The sequence below is a fragment of the Syngnathus scovelli genome, chromosome 2, assembly GCF_024217435.2.
Source record: "Syngnathus scovelli strain Florida chromosome 2, RoL_Ssco_1.2, whole genome shotgun sequence".
NCBI classification, from domain to species: domain Eukaryota; kingdom Metazoa; phylum Chordata; class Actinopteri; order Syngnathiformes; family Syngnathidae; genus Syngnathus; species Syngnathus scovelli.
Window position 1 is genome coordinate 8,208,303 of NC_090848.1, and position 16,470 is coordinate 8,224,772.

The following is a 16,470-nucleotide window of genomic DNA, read 5'->3' on the forward strand; positions in this document are numbered from 1 at the left end:
TATCCAAATTAATCCGGCAAAAGATGTGAGTGAGGGGAATCCTGATTGAATTCCTCCAACAGAAATCTCAGTTAATTAATCTGTCCCTAAATTATTCTAATTATTTCAGATGTTTTTTGCTTTAACAACTGAAGTCGTTGAAATGTAAACGATTACCCTAATTTCGTTCCTTCTCCCTAAGGAAACAATTTAGTTTTTGTAAAATCTTCTTTCCGATTGACATTTCGCGCATTCAAACTACAAAAAGACCAAAATCCTCATCCAGTCCATTTCGTATGTTTCATCAATGGTCCTGCCTTGTTGAAATGACATGTCACGGATTTGTTTACAAGGAAGAATCTTGAGCTTTTGCCACCCGGAAATGCTGCATGTGTAACGTCATGATGAAAACTTTCACAGTATGCAGTGGTACCTTGAGATATGAATTTAATCTGTTTCGTCACTATATTTGTAATTCAAAGCAAGCTCTTTCTTTATTGAAATGAATGGAAATGGCATTAGTCTGTTGACTAAAATGCTTGGAGTGCTATTTTTGATGAGGAAAGTCACACTCCATTATACTCTTCCTCAAATAAAAAAAAGTGTAATAACATAATTAAAAAGAATGAAAAATATTTGTGCAGCATAATTACATGCTTTTATTCATTTTTTCTGTACTGCTTCATTTAGTGTGCCTGCCAGGGGCAGTATAAGACGTCGTTCAGATGCAAATATTTAAGAATAGTATCACAATTAATGTGGCCTCGTTAACTGCTCCTTGCAAAAGATAAATAATCTATGCTTTGGGGTATTGTCATATTTTCTGTCTACATGTGTTGCTGCACTGTTGATGTTGAAATATCCATTGCCTTAAGGGGTATTGCATGCTGAGTGTCCATGCTAAATTTTAGCCAGTCAATGGCATTTCCCATTGTGTGGCAGCATTAAGCTAAAGGACTTAAATCTGTATGGTTGTTTGATATATGCAACATGTAATTCTCTTTGTTTTTTGTTTAGTTGAGTTGAGTTCACTGCCATCGTACAGCGCTCGTATCTCAGGTTTGTGCTCGCAAGCCACAGCAAAAACAAATCAGAAAAAGTCACTTGTATCTCAAGGCACCGCTGTCTGTCGAGTCTTGCTCTCATTGTGCTTTAATTACTTTTTGTGCAGAACTGTTAGCTCGTCCCACCTGCTCGCATTGCGGATTTCCATCTTCAGGTTGGATCGTCATTCCGTTAGACTGTTATTTATTTTTCTGTGCAACTTTTGGCTTACGATTGTGTTTTTCTCCTGTTCCAAAGCATTCCCATCAATCACAGTCCCTCCGGGAAATGAGCCAGTGCAGGCGTTGGCTATGACCGATGTGCCGAACACGGGAGAAAAGCAACGAGTATCGGGCACGGTTCCTCACCTGACAGCTGTTTGGTGAAGGTTGCAGCATGCCACATTCACATATGGCGAGAGACGCGCCAGGAGGGCCAAACTTTGGCACAGTGTGATTTCGTGGCACTCGTTTCTTTGTCACTGAGGTATGAATGTGCACTCATGGTTCCCGCAATCTGTTCTGTCTTAATGCGTAACACGTTTGACTTTGTGTTCTTGGATGTTCCAACTCCACAGGGTATGAAGGGGGCTGTGAAAATTCTGTGTCAAAATGATCGTGCGGGTTTTAATCTGGTTTAATTCAAATTCATATTCTTTTATTTTTAAAAGGGACAGTGTACGGAAATTAACACTGTAATAAATGTGAAGTCACTCGTTAGCTGAAAGGCTAGTTTTTGTCTGCAGTCTCTTTGCCTTATGTTACTGGACATCCTAGAATAAATAAAATTAGAGTATATTATCAATAAAAGCAGTTATTGACATCTGTAGACAAATACCCAAACTGGTTTTCCAGCATTATAGCTATACAGTGGTGCCTTGAGTCAAGTTACCCTACTTATTTCAAGATACAGTTTTCATTTGGGTGATTTTTCTTTTCCTTTGGCAAATAGTTGAGGCCCACTGTAATATTAAAGCGGCTTGTTATATCACACCGAGGTTAGCTTTGACTCTTCATTTGTCTGTATTGTACTGCCCTCTGGCGGCCAAGGTGGTCACTTCAGCGAGAACAGTAGCGCGTATTGAATTGAAGCATTAAGTTATGATGCGCTTAACTGTTTACCTATTTATATTCCTTGTAATTACGCTACTGCTCTTTTGTTTTATGATATTATATAGTGCTATTTTTCTGATAAGAAAACATTTTAGGGGGTTCGGGAGGCCATTCGTTTCAACGGGGAGAGATAATTATGGAGTGGTCACCGAAGTAATTAAACTTGTATTTTAAGGCACCACTGTATTTCTTTTAATGGAATCAAACCTCCTGCAGCCAATGATGAAAGGCAGTACAAGATCCCAACGAGTCGGTGCAGTACAGCCAATATATGCTGTTTGGAATTTGGAAGCATGCACCATTGACTTGTTTTAATGCTTTGTGTTTCTTGACCACTTTTTATTTAATTTTCCAGTTTGGTTTTCTTTGAATGTTTTATTTATTGATTGAGTTGATTCTGGAGTGACGTCCATCTAGATGGCGATGTTCTTTTTCCTTGGCATGAATTTGAATGTTTTAAACTGTGAAACACTTCAGGGGTCAACTCCTTACTCAGTAGAAGAAATTTAAAACAATGAATTTTTATTGGCTTTGAAGTTGGAAAAAATATTCCCAATTCAACTGCTGATTGTGCAAATAAAATAAAAAATGGGGGGTGCAAAATTTAAAAAGGCTTGACCAAATCTACAGTGCATTATTATTCAGCTCTGTACATTTAAAATTGTATTTTTGAGAGCTTTTGGATATTGATTCTAAATAATTTTCTGGCTATTGTGTAAAAGGGAGGATCTGTACATTATCTGGATTATTTCAGTTGCCTTACCACAAACAAGTATAGTTCATGAAGCAAATGTTTGTTGTTGTTTTTATTGTAAATAAATCCCATGCTACGTTGGTTTGCGTTGGTCAGCGTATTCTTATTGACACATCAAATATCAGCTGTCAAAAATGCCTCCATATTGGAAAGAAAAGTGCAGCTTACTCAGTTGTACGACTGTGCCACATGGAAGATGGCATGCAGTTTAAATGAGAGAATGAAAAAAAGCTGACTTTTTATGAAACATTTTCAGCATGTATTCAAATTCACTGTGGCCCGTAACCCACAATTCAACTTCCGTTTGCAAGTCATATCAGTTCTGTTTTTCTAATTCTGGCAACCAAAAAAGGCCATCACACTTGGAGATAACAGCTTCCTACATACAACCCTAACTTTCAAACGTAATAGTAAATCCTACATCTATTTGGATTGAAAATGTTATTGCTATGTTAAAAAAAAGTCCCAGGTGTTAAACCCTTAACTTTGTTTGAAACATAAATGTAAAAATATTTGAGTAAGTAGATTTGGGTGAAAATATGCACAAAATGAGTTCTTGCATTAAATGTTGTTTTTCTGTTCAGCAGTTTAGTGGCAACTTTGAATGGGATTTTTTTTTTATGCAAGTTAGCCATTTAAACCTGGGTGGGGGTTGGTGATTCACTGTACCATATGTGGTTAATTTTGTAGTTGAGCAGTGGATCTTTTCTATAAGCATTTGAAAATGAAAATAAATGTCGATACGCTTGTGCACATTGGTTCAATAAAAAAACAAATATGTGTGCACAATGTCTATCTTAAAATTGGCATTTTTGACACACGTCTAGTTAGGAAGTGCACAATCATTGTTGGGGGAAAAAAAAGTATAGAGCACAGTAAATTTTACCCCCAAATAATAAAAAAAAATCCAGTGACATGGGAGGAGAATTGGGGGGCACCTTACAACAAAAGAAAAACAAAAGAAAACAAAACATTCCCCCCAAAGAATGAAAAAGCGAATCCGTGGGTGCCAAACCGCGAGCATTCAGGCGTCCAGTGTCCTGTACCTGTGAATGCGTGCCATTCAAATCGTCACCACCAGACGGCAGTAATGCGCCATGCACGCGTTATCACGTCAAGCAAAACGCAGAATAAGTCCATCCCGGGCGAAGTTGTCAACATGGCGGCGGTGGACGTCGTTGTATGTAACTTGGTGACTCTTTGGAGGATACCAGCCGTCAGACACAAATTCCCGTGGATGTTTTTGCTAATTGCAGTCGTGGGTTCCATTCTCAAAGAGCTCCAGCTCGTGCCGGAGACGTATTTTAGCAGCAGAAGAAATTTCCTGAACGTGTGAGTAGAGCTAAAGATGGCTAATTTGTTGTTTAGCCTGCTGAGGTCAGGGCAGTCCCTGATAGAAATCATTCAACTTTTAACTGGATGAGTATTGACTTGTATTGCGTGTATTGTTTCTATAATTGGTGTATATTTAGATATATCTAGTTTATATACTTACACTACTTTTCAAAAGTTGGGGGTCACTTAGTACCTTCGTTGGTGTGCTCCAACAAAACGTTAAATTTACCTGCGAGAGGTCATCATGCATGAACGGAAAGCAAATTGTGTGGAAGTGAATCACCTTTCTGCTTTATGCAGCTTGATTTGGGGCTGTTTTTTATGTTTTAGCTTGAACCAGCTAAGGTGGAGGGAAGAATAATAATCATCTTTACTAGTCACGTACAGACCTGATGTCAAACTTTATGTACATTTTATGGACATAAAGTTTGACCTATGCATTTGACTCCTCTCATTCGTGGACACAGCAAAACACTCACTGATACTTCAGCCCTGGAGAAGCAGTATTTGGGATTTACACTTGCAGATATACTTTAAAATTGTGGCAGGTGTGTGCTGATTCCCATCAAAATGAATTTAATTATTCCGATCACAGCTATGTCTGCAGTTTTACGAGGTTGTCCAAAGTTACAGCCACATTATTTCTGTTGTTTTGTTTTAACCTTCCCTCTTGAAAACATTTTCCTGTTAAGTATTACTGGTTCTAGGTAACATTAATGGTAGAATAGCACCGCCAAATTATTGTTGTATAACAAAACCTGCCATTTGATTTCTGGCCTCAAACCTTGCTGTTTGTGATTTTTGAGATTAGCAGTTCTATTTGCATAAGAACATGCGTGCAAAGCTTTTACCTCCCATATAGGAAGGCTGAATGAGTATAAGCATCCTCTTATTCATCTTACAGCTATTTTGTCAAAGTGTCGTGGGGATGGACGCTGCTGCTGCTCACTCCCTTCATCCTCCTCTCCAACACGGCTTTTAGCCGGAACGCTGTCTACCTGGGCAGACGGCTCCTCTCTCTGGTGGTAGCCACGGCCGTATGGTACGTGTGCACCGAGACCTTTTTCTACATCGAGGACGTGACTGGCTCTTGTTATCAAACCGACTCCATGGACGTGAAGAACAGTCAATTTTCGTCCAAAGCCGAATGCCGGCGCGCCGGGCTCCACTGGCACGGCTTTGACATATCGGGGCACTCCTTCATCTTGACGTACTCCGCCCTCTTAATCGTGGAGGAAACGGCGCCCATGGCCTCTCTGAAGACAGCGAGTATGTCTGCGCTACCGAGGGGTGTCCTTAACCTTCTGTACGTGGCGCTTAACCTCATAGTCATCATCTGGATGTGGATGTTCCTCTGCACCTCGGTTTACTTCCACGACATGTCTCACAAGGTGCTGGGCACTGCGAGCGGGCTGCTGGTGTGGTTCTTGACATATCGCTTTTGGTACCTCAAAGCGCTGTCACCGGGTCTCCCGCCACAGTCCCAGCTCAAAGGACAGAAACAACACGCCTAGCTGTGCCCCCGCTCTTGTATTGATACACTACACTCTTATTTAAGTTATTCAGAGGTCGTTGCGTACAGAACAACGTTGGATGTAAGATCTAAGAGCAAAGCACTGTAGTTTTTATCAAAGACATACACGTGGTAATCCTGCTGAAGCAGTATTACTTAGCTTTTGATTGTAATTGTATATGACACTACAGTAATCCCCATTACTGAAAATCGTAATGTAATTGACCCTCCAGATATTTTTTAAGAAAAAAATGCTGCCTATTTTGATAGTTTAAATAGACCACGAACTCTGATCCCAGAACACTTCAATAGCGGGCTTCCAATGTTGTCATACAAGTAAATGGCTTACTGATTTGATTTTGAGCAAATGTAACCTGAGTGTCAAACTCAACTCCTGATGTGTCACATAAACATAGTTCTTTGGCAACAAGCTGCCTGCCACACGATGGTGCCAAAGCCCAGTTTGAGTACAGAAAATTTTGTTCGACCTAATCTATAGAAAACAAAACGCTAAAGATTGCTTAGTAATCAATGAAACAGTGAATCATATGTGGGGGTGGGGGGGAGATTCCATCCCTATACTATGTTTCAATGTGACAATGCAGGAGATGCACAAATTGATTTTGATTATTTTCTGGTTTGAGCTAACATGTTCAGAAATGAACAGAAATGTGGCTGAGTGTTTCTGAAAGGGAAATCTGTTGATGGCAGATGTTAACACAAAAGATGCTTTTGTGAAACACTTGTGAAATTGGGGAATATTTACTCTTGAGAGGCTGAAATCATGAGTATTTAGACAAATTTAAGTTGAATAAAGTCTCTAGACTCTACACAATTAATCGATTGTCACAATGGTTGTTGATTAAGTTGATAATTGATTAGTTTTTTTTATATATTAACTGTTGCATGTCTAGTGTGATACGAAACCACTTCTAAGTCATTTTATAACATTGCCCTTACAAATGATTTGATTAAAAATGCAAATGATGTGCTGAGCTTGGCTGCTGATGTGTCACTTTAACATTCGCACCAACATGCCAAAAGATGATGCTAGGCCGGGAACGTTCTGTTAGACCTGTGGCAAATTGCTGCAAAGTTGTTGTGTGGCTGTAGGCTGGTCCACTGGTTCACACAAGACTTGCATCCCAATGCATTGTCTTTGTTGCCTTTTTCTTTCATTTTTGACTGGCTGGCCTCGGGTATCATCGCAGATGAACATCAAATAATATTGGGAGTTTTCTGTATCAGTTTGAGAAATAATTTGTGTTGTGCTGCTTTGCATGATGAAGTTTATGTCAAGCTGGGTGAAAAGACGACGCTTGCACTTGTCCACGGTCTGTGTTTTCGGCTTTGGGACCATCTTGGGTTTTTTTCATAGAAAGAGCAAAATATATATATATGCAATTACTAGTACAAGTCAAGTAGTACTTTCATTTGTATTACATACTTTGAGCTTCATCAAACTGTCAAGAAAATATTTTCTTGTTACACACCTGCAGGTGCCAAAACCTTGTATTAAAGGTTTAAATGAATTGATATTGTTCAATCTTTTGTAATTTTATTCAATTTTAATGATGGTGGTTGTGCTGCATGCCTTTATCATTTTTAATAAGATCACATTTAAAGATGATGCTAAACAGATATTAAATTACACCCAAAACCTTAACTCTAGAAATAATAAATACATATATATAACAGTGAAAAGACAAAAAAGGTCCATTTGCCACTGAATATTATTTGTTATACTAGTACATGAAGCTGATTGCTCAGTGACATGACTCAAGCCCCAACAATGTTACTAATAGGTTGATCAACGCTGAAGTAAATTAAAAAGTCAAATTTGATCGTTAATGTGACAGCACTCTTAGCATTTCATCCCAATGAAATATTTACTAAACACTCATGAAGACTACCAAAGTGAAAACACTTTTTCTGTACTTTTTTAAAGTATTTATTTTTCATTGATGGCAACAGAATAAATTAAGGCTTATGAACAAACATCATAAAAAGCACCATAAATAAATGCATATATATAAATATAAAAAAATAAAAGGTAGAAAATAAACATATATTATTGTGAGATTGAACGGCCACAATCACAAGTATAATCTCTCGATTGTGTGTGCGTGACGCACGAAGTTCCTGGCCTTGTCAAGAGGCGGAATCAAAACCAAACCAGGAAATAAAATGAATGTACGCGCGCTTTGTCCATGGAGTGTTGCAAATATCGACATTGTGTTCAGAATAATAGTTGCGGTGCCTTTTAAAAAGTGACTCAATATCCTAACAATTGCTTTTATTTCCATTCTCGCAAACACTTCAAATGCTGCACATTCGATTCCAAATCGAAACCTGAACGATATTAAATCCAAGTCCACTAATGAGCATAGAAGTGAAGCTCAAATACAACTAGATATTTGCTCAGTGATTCGCAGGAAAGCAAAATCTCAACAGATTTTGATGTGATGATTTTTTTCTATGCTTGGATTCAGAATCAAAAGTTTTAAACGCACCGCTATTATTCTGATCGCAGCTGTGATTCCAAAACTAAAGTCACACTCTCAAGCAAGCTAAAACCACCTTGCCACATTGTGCCATCAATTTGCTGCTCCTTGTGCAGGAGCACTTTGCTCCACCATACACAAGTTGAATAGTGTGTCGATGCAAATGTCTGAGTTGTAAGTGTGGCAGAGGTCATGTGATTAGTCTTGCATTAACATACCAGTGACAGGGACAGCAATGAAATGCTTCCATTTAAGTAACCGGTTTGTCCACCCGTTGCCAGAAGAATGCAGCAAAGTGTTCAGACTTTTACACCAAATAAGTTAGTGCGTGAATTGATTATTTTGGTGCTTTGAGACACTGGTTTAATCGACTTCATAACTCAAGATACGCATTTCAAATTATCTTTTCTCAATGGAATAAATGGAAATGATATTAATCTGTTCCAAAAGTAATTCTTAAAACTGAAATTTAATATCGTTCTTTATAGAAAAATAGGGCAGCAACTAATTATTTTAATAATTAATCAGTTTGATTACTTTTTTTTAGATTAATTGATGGATCAGATACAAAAAAAGAATAATTTAAGAAATAACTGCCATCCCCAAAACAGACCTTGTTTCATTTAAAAAGTGTCAAAATCTTTGGAATTTCTCCCTGTCAACAATACATGTCTACAGTCAATTTAAAATAATGTCCTGTTTTTTAAGGGATGGGGGTTAAAATATTAAATCATTTAATTATTAAAACAATCGTTAGTTGCAGGCCTATCTGTAAGTCAAAACAACATATCAGCCAAAACGTTTTTAGCTCCAAAAAGTCAATGTAGTGTCTCAAAGCAACACTATGTATTTTGTGTGATGGTGTGCCTTGAGTCATTTTCAGAGGTGGCATACAGTATAACTCAATCAAGGTCAGAAATGACAGTCACCAAACTCTTCATCATTGCCGCGATATTGACATTACGACTGCAAATAAAAACCCAAAGACAAACAAGCAGCAGCGGACGGAATTCATTCATTTTTCCTGCTCATTATTGCTGGGGATCCAGACATTTACACACGCGTGGAAGAGGACGTGCCCTTTTGTGTTTTTCCCCCTCCACGCAGCACAAAATTAGCGAGGAAACGCAAACCCCCAAGCTTGGTGGCTGCAGAGAGTGTACGGTGTGATTTCATCTCTAGTGCTCACATCAACCAAGAGGACGTGAGTGTGTGTGTGTGCGTGTGTTGCACATGTACAGCTGGTATGTTAGGAAACGGCGCTTAGTCATGTTCTTGTATATAGTTACACGCCACTTTTTATCTTTAGAGTAAGTACGAGGGCCCGTATCCATAACGATGATGAGTTCTTTCAGATTTGAGTTTAAAATAAATATGAAAATTAAGTGGGAGTCTTATAAGAATAAATTCATGCTTTTTTGAGGGGAAAAATGTATTGTACAATAATAAATTATTTCAAGAGTTGGACTCTTACATGAACAAAGTTTTTTCATGGAATAACGCGTATTCAAAAGGTGAAAAAGTCTTAAAACTGTTTAAGATAATTTAGTTTATTAAAGTGGCGCTCTTTCAAGAATATGTTTTTTTTTTAGGGTAAAGTCAGTTTTTCAAGAATAAAGGCCAAAACGTTTTCGGAAAAATGTTTATGTGATGAAAAACAATTATAGAGCATTAAGTGGGCAATACAATAACCTAAGATAAAATAAAAGTCATTTTTTTGCATCGTGATATTTTTTTCATGGAAAAATGTGCTCTTCAATTTAGTCACAATTTACCAGTTATCTATGACATTTAATTCTTATTATAGCAATTTAAAATTTTCAAAATGAATTTTCCTTTTGTGAAACACTGAAAACAACTTGTACTGTAAGCTTTTGAAAAGTTCTCCTTTCCCCCAAGCACTTTTTAGTTTCTAAGAACTTTCAAGGCTTAAGATGTTTTATAAATACATTTCTGTCATAAGCTTGTGTTTTGGACACGGGCCCAGATTCGAAAGTGATACAGTTTTCCTGTGGCTTAATGCTTTTAGCAGCTATGAGTAATGACGATGGATCGCGGCATGCCAAGGTCACTTAACCCTTGTGTGTGTGTGTGTGTGCGTGAGACCAGTTTGATTGGAGTGTAGTATTAAGAGAACCGTTTGCGTGACTTCAACAGAGGTCAAACACAAGAGCAAATGAGCTCGACGAAGGCCGCGAGTGCCCGAAAATGTGCAGTCAAGAAATCTTATTATGGAATGTTTTCACACACTGTCTCTTTACTCGCCCCGGTAAATATTGTTTTCTATATTCAGTACGGTTTTCCTGCCGTTGTCAAATGTTACGGAAAATGTCACACGTATACACAGACATTGAACACACCGAGAGAACATTCACTACATGTATTTCTTTTTTAAAAACCAATAGGCAAAGTAGCCCATCCCGCCGAGGGATCCCATTAGAAAGGAGGCCCCGAAGAAGGAGGGCGGCTTCTTTTTGACCATTCGGAAGGCGTTGGGCAGGACGGCCGACAGGAGCGTCGTGTGGATGTCGCCCAGGACCTTTCGGAAAGCGTAGCGTTTTTGCACGCGCAGAAAAAAGGACTGCAGGTTGGGTCGACTGCCGTCCTCCCAGTACTTCTTAGAAAGTCCCAAGAACTTGAGCCTGTGCAGCAAGGCTCCCAGGCAGATATCGGCTAGTGTAAAGTCAGGTCCGCATAGCCACAACTCACACTTTTGACCTGCGAGGGGAAACGACAGTGCTGCGCTGTTGCCGACGTTTGTCACCGGGACGGAGAGGCGTCGTGCCTGCCTACCTTGGTACTCCAGTTTCCTTTTCTCCAGTTCGGCTTCCACTTGATCTAAAACCATGGCTAACTCTCCCAGGATTTTCTTCAGGTAGTTGACATTGTCATGGTCCAAAATCTTCGCCTGTCGATTGTCATATAGAAAGTTAAAAAAAACATCCACGCATCAAGGAGGAGGAACGATAATGTCGAGTAATTAGCCAGTCCCTCAGTGATCGCGCTTAGTATATAAATTTCCATTATTGAATCAACTTACCTGTTGAAATCCATTCAGATTAATTTTCTGTTCGAATCAATATACCTCTTTGAAACATCATGTTTTTGACTAACATTTCACGCATTCAAACTACAGCGGTGGAGAAGAAATTATTTAAGCTATTGGGCCTGCTTACTCTCGTGCTCTGCCTTGTTGAAATGACACAGAAGCATTTGTTTACTTGTGGCGCAGTCAAAGCACGGCTTTTTCCACCTGGAAGAACGTGTGACGTCATGGCGAATGAACAAGTACAAAAAGTGACAGGCTAAGCATGAGCTTGGTTCAGAGACAAAAAGATGTAGGTTAAATGAATTACAATTGTAATGTAACAAAAAATGAAGTCAATTTGAAGGTATTGTGTCAAAAATGAAACAGGCAGGTAGTGATTGGAAAATGAAGCTTCGTGAACCAGTTGTTGTATTCTTTCGCTCCTCTAGATGGCAATGTTGGTTTAAAGTGAAGGTTTTCAGAAATGGCAAGTCAGTGGGCTTTCAGCTCTTCGGTGAACAGAGAGTGCCATCTAGAGGTCTAAGTAAACACAACAATGGGTTCATGACTCGTCTTGAAGCTTCATTTGCCCATCATTGGAGGGAGGTATTTTATTGACAAAACCAAAAACGTATATGAAAAAATGAAGCATTCATGCACTGAACTGACCATGAGCTTCTTCTGCTTGGACAGATAGGGTTCCGTAAGTTGGGGCTCCTCGTGGTCTAACTTCATTAGTTCCGTTGCTGCGTTGACCAAATGCCCTGCAGGCGTAAACACACGACATACAAATACTGGAGTGCATGGAGCCTAATGATGCGCAAGGCTCCAGTGGGCCATTTGCTTTACATGGCGAAACTAAACAAAAATTATTTGATTTATTTTGAAAATTAGATGCTGTGGACTGTGTCAAGCGCATGGCTCCTAGTAATTCCAAGAAGTACATTTAGCAGAACAGTGATTTGTAATTTTAATTACCCCAAATTCCCCAGCTTAATTTCACGTGGACGTTTAGTTCAAACGTAACAGAAATTCAGCCGGATGTTTCCATCCTAAAAAGGACATATCCCTGCAAGTTGGCTTCACTTACGACGTATTTCAGCAGTGGCGTACTTTGGGATCATAGAGTCGGTGGTGAGCTCCGGATGGAGGATGCAGCCGTGCGTGTACGCGTCCATGGGAAGGCCATCCAGCAACTGCCGGTACTGGTGCACGCGCTCATGAACTGGTGAGTCTGCCGCCGGAATCAGCTGAGCCACCGAGTCTGCAGGTGGGAAATTAATACAACACAAATGTCAATGGTCTGGCCTGGCATCCGGCCAGGAATATTCCAAGGAGGGGGTTGGGGGGCAGTGCCCCCCATGGCCCTGCCTCTAGCTCTGCCAGTGGGACTCACAGATGCTTGTGAATGTTCTCATTCATCTAGGTCATTTCATTCTTAGGACATTGGATCGATCGCAACTTCACTCTGTTGGTTGTCTTAGGAGACTTTTCACCTCTTCATCGATTTATGCAACAAGCTTTGGTTCGAACTACACCAAGCTTCGTAGGTGTGGAAAAGCCAACTATATAAACTCCAAACTAAGAATGATACCATTTGTAGTTTGAGGCATGCCTCCAACTTGGAGTTTTAATAGTTGGGATAGTTTCCAGACCGGTTCAGACTGGTGCAGTCATATAACCAAGCCTTGCTGCATGAACAGATGAAGTCTGAGTCACTAAGAGTAGAGGTGACTGTTTTGTGTTTGTATGATTGTATACTTCTGCCCCTCAGTGGCCAATGCAGGTACAGCAGAAAAAGCAACACAATGAATTGAACAAGCAAAGGGAAGATGAAGTCGTTTTTCATCTTTTTCTTTTTAAATAAATAAGCAGCCATCCGATTACCTGAACATAAATGTAAAGTAGCTGCTGCTGCTGATATTAAAATTCACACAAGTGCTTGAGATTGTCTTCCTTGACAAGAAAACGTTGAGACATCTGACGTCACATGACATTTAGAGGAAAGAAATATTTATGAATCTCTTAGAATAATCTCTGGTCAGTGTTTAGGTTATGGACTAAGGGACTTTTCATGCATGGCTGCAAACTAAATGAAGACAAGGGACTTGTGCGGTTAACGGCCAGCTTTTCTGGTCTGAGGCTCCTGGAAGATTACGTAACAGCATAATGGCTGAATGGACAATAATATAAGACGGGCCACCCAAGCTTTACAGTCGTGTGTGCATGCAAACAATGTATACACACACATTTATCTATCCATCTATTTTCTATACCGCTTGTTCTCATTCGGGTCTCGAGTGAGCCTATAGCAACAGAATTTGAGATAACGGGAGGCTACACCCTGAGCAGGCTTTTATGAACTGTATCCATTATTGAATGTTTTTTTAATTGATTATTCTATCAATTAATCCATTCATTAATTAGATACAATTCTAGTTGGATTAAAAAAATATTTGAAAAAAAGGAAATCCTTGATTACTGTTTGTTAAACAATTATTTTTATTTGATATTATTTAGTGAAAAACAACAGCTAAGCCATATCACACAAGCAGGATTGATGGGCATTGTTTTCCAAAGTAAAAAAAGTTGTTTGCAAATGTCTTATTTTGATCAATTTGACTTGCAAAATCCACATGAAATCTTACCTCCCACAAAGTTGGTCTCCAAGTAGTCTATAATCTGGTTGTAGTCACTGATGATGTTGTCGCCATGGAGGAAGACGGGTACCTCCTCCCCCAGGTTGAGTCTCATGAACCACGGCTCCTTGTGCTCCTGTAGCGGCAGGCTGACGTCTCTCTCCTCGCACACCAGACCCTTCTCGTTGATCACTAGGCGGACCTGTAAACATCAAGTATTGTGCAGTTGAAAAGAAACTGCTGCCATTTTATCAAAGCGAGAAAAGGGGGGTAATTGCATTTCAAAAGCATCTGTGATGTTTGGAAAATGGCAACAAAAAAGTCATTCTTCATTTTGCACAAGTTAGAGAATGCCCAGACCAATGACAAAAGACGGAGCGGCACAATTTGTTTTTTTTTAACCAACCTCTTGCATTTCCATTCATTTCAGTGAGGAACGTCACGGAGCAAATAAAACTTGTATCACATTGCACCACTGCATTTTGTCACCACTTTGGTGACAAAAGTAGTGTCAACAAAGTGTATTGATACAGCATAAAACCTGAAAAGTAAAGATGCACGCTTGTTAGCCATTGAAACAAATAACAAAAAAAATCGGTTATTTTTTTAATTTTCTGTTTGTTTCAATTGCAAATGAACTGATTGGTCGGAATGAGGATTTTGTGCGATTCCTAACAAAGCTGCAACGACACTTTGTTATGTAATCGTGTTAGTCACTCGTCATCGTGCCAAGTGGTTCAGATGCTCAGGAGTCACAGAATAAAGCTTACAAACGAGTACAAGTACTTACATTAGTACTGGCCAATACTGAGTACTGATGTGTGATAATGCCATTACTTCTTATAATTCGGATTTTAGTCAAATATTGTTAAAAATTCTAAATTTGTTCTGCTTGGTGTATTAGATGTGACTGTTTGGTGCATTAGATGAGTTATTTTCTTTTTCTGTGTACTTTTTAGATGTCCTTCGTTGTGAGCAGTCATTGAACCCACCTCGAGACTACCGCGATGTACAGTGTCTTACTCCCAGGTTAGAAAAAAAAAAAAGCCACCAAAATAACTCCTAAGGAATTAGGTCACCATTGTGCTAAAGGTAATATACATATAATCATATAGAATTAATTTGATGACCCCTGGCCTATTCAATATCCTGTTTGTCCACAGATACCCACGTACTTACTTTTTAAAACTTTTTACCAGAGGTTGTATTGTAGTATTTAACATTATTGCTACTGGATTGTGAGTCAAGGCATCATTCATGCACTGTTTTCAATGTGCTTACTATAAACACAACTCGAGTGCAAAAAAAACCCAAAAATTGATTTTATCTAAGAAAGATTATTCTGAATTTTGAGTAGGGCAGGGCATGCAACCGAATTAATCATGGTTGTGAAAAATGCCTTGAGACTAAATTTGCACCTCTCATTAATGTATTGATTAAATGGTGCGCCTTAAGAGTGTTAAATATATTCAAGTTTGAATGAACACTAGTAGCGAGACTGCAGGGATTATTAACAACACTACACTTGATTCTAGCCAAAATGTATTTTACAACACCAACAAGATGTGTGTGGCATTGTAACGTGGCAATAGGAAAAGGATGCACTTTGTGATTGAGGCTTTGGTATGACATTTCAAATTTCCCCGATACCTAGTTTCAAATGAAGGAAGTACAGTGCTGCAAAACTAGAGTCGTTAAGGAACATAAATTAATAAATTAATATGGTAATCTTCAGGTATCTGAAAATGTTGTAGCCAAGCATCTGTCACTTCTCACCACAACGATTTTCAATATGCATTGCACGCAATTTTACAACGCAGACTTGCCAAAACACAACTGTTTGCATTCGGCACTCACGTGTGAGCCAGTACTCCGCAACACACATCACATAAGTGCAAATCAAGGCCTATGCTCTCGTGTAGTGTGTATTTGTGGACATGTGTGAGGAGCGTACAGCTGCAGAGGAGGGGGGGGCGGGGGGCTGCTTTTGCGCGTCATGTGAATAAATTATTCAACCTGTCATTTGTCAGTCACACGGAATGGAAAGGTGGAGGAGGAGGATGCGCGCGTCTCTACACGTTCAATACTGACCACGCGTCGAGGAAATGAGCGCCTTGCTGCAGCGCCGAAAAAATAGCAACCAAAGAAATAAACAAAAAAAAATCTGTCGAACGGAAGATGCGCACAGCTGCAGTCATATTTTTCCGTGCATATGGACGACCACACGCCGTAAAAAAACAAAACAGACACACATACGGTAGCATAGCACCAAGGTGCCTCCATTTTTCTGCTACCTTACCTTCTGGGAGGCGAAAGATTGCGTCCAGTGGTACAAAACCAGCCTGTCTTTGTTGAACGGTTTAGGCTCAGCCGTGCAAGGGTCGTCACACTCATCCCCGTCTGTCATTTTGCCGTCCCCGTCCATCGCCGAGATGGGCCACCAGCCACATTTGGTGGGGGTAACATGGTTGGAAGACGCCATGACAGAGCGTTTTGAGCGTGCGGAGGAGAGGAGCGACCGGAGGAGGGAGCGATGGGTGGGGTGGGGTAGTGGGATGGGAG

General features: G+C 39.6%; 3 protein-coding genes across 11 annotated transcripts in view; 2 read left to right on the forward strand and 1 right to left on the reverse strand.

Moving 5' to 3' along the window:
* Positions 1-2,970, forward strand: part of rap1gapa (RAP1 GTPase activating protein a) — a 43,875-nt gene extending 40,905 nt beyond the window's left edge. For all 9 annotated transcript variants that reach the window (XM_049752472.2, XM_049752470.2, XM_068649146.1 and 6 more), the window contains 3 exons: positions 997-1,038; positions 1,151-1,198; positions 1,282-2,970. In XM_049752472.2, coding sequence (XP_049608429.1) covers positions 997-1,005 — 9 coding nt within the window. In that variant the 3' untranslated portion in view covers positions 1,006-1,038; positions 1,151-1,198; positions 1,282-2,970. The remainder of the gene's footprint in view (positions 1-996; positions 1,039-1,150; positions 1,199-1,281) is intronic.
* A 935-nt stretch (positions 2,971-3,905) lies between these two features.
* fitm2 (fat storage inducing transmembrane protein 2) lies at positions 3,906-7,273 on the forward strand. The gene is made up of 2 exons (XM_049752475.2): positions 3,906-4,221; positions 5,129-7,273. Exons 1-2 carry the CDS (start codon positions 3,980-3,982, stop codon positions 5,736-5,738), a joined length of 852 nt encoding a protein of 283 aa, XP_049608432.1. The 5' UTR covers positions 3,906-3,979; the 3' UTR covers positions 5,739-7,273.
* A 391-nt stretch (positions 7,274-7,664) lies between these two features.
* Positions 7,665-16,447, reverse strand: gdap1l1 (ganglioside induced differentiation associated protein 1-like 1). Its single transcript, XM_049752476.2, has 6 exons — positions 16,208-16,447; positions 13,918-14,110; positions 12,360-12,533; positions 11,939-12,033; positions 11,035-11,149; positions 7,665-10,959 (listed from the first exon to the last, which is right to left on the reverse strand). Exons 1-6 carry the CDS (start codon positions 16,388-16,390, stop codon positions 10,616-10,618), a joined length of 1,104 nt encoding a protein of 367 aa, XP_049608433.1. The 5' UTR covers positions 16,391-16,447; the 3' UTR covers positions 7,665-10,615.
* Positions 16,448-16,470: the final 23 nt, after the last annotated feature.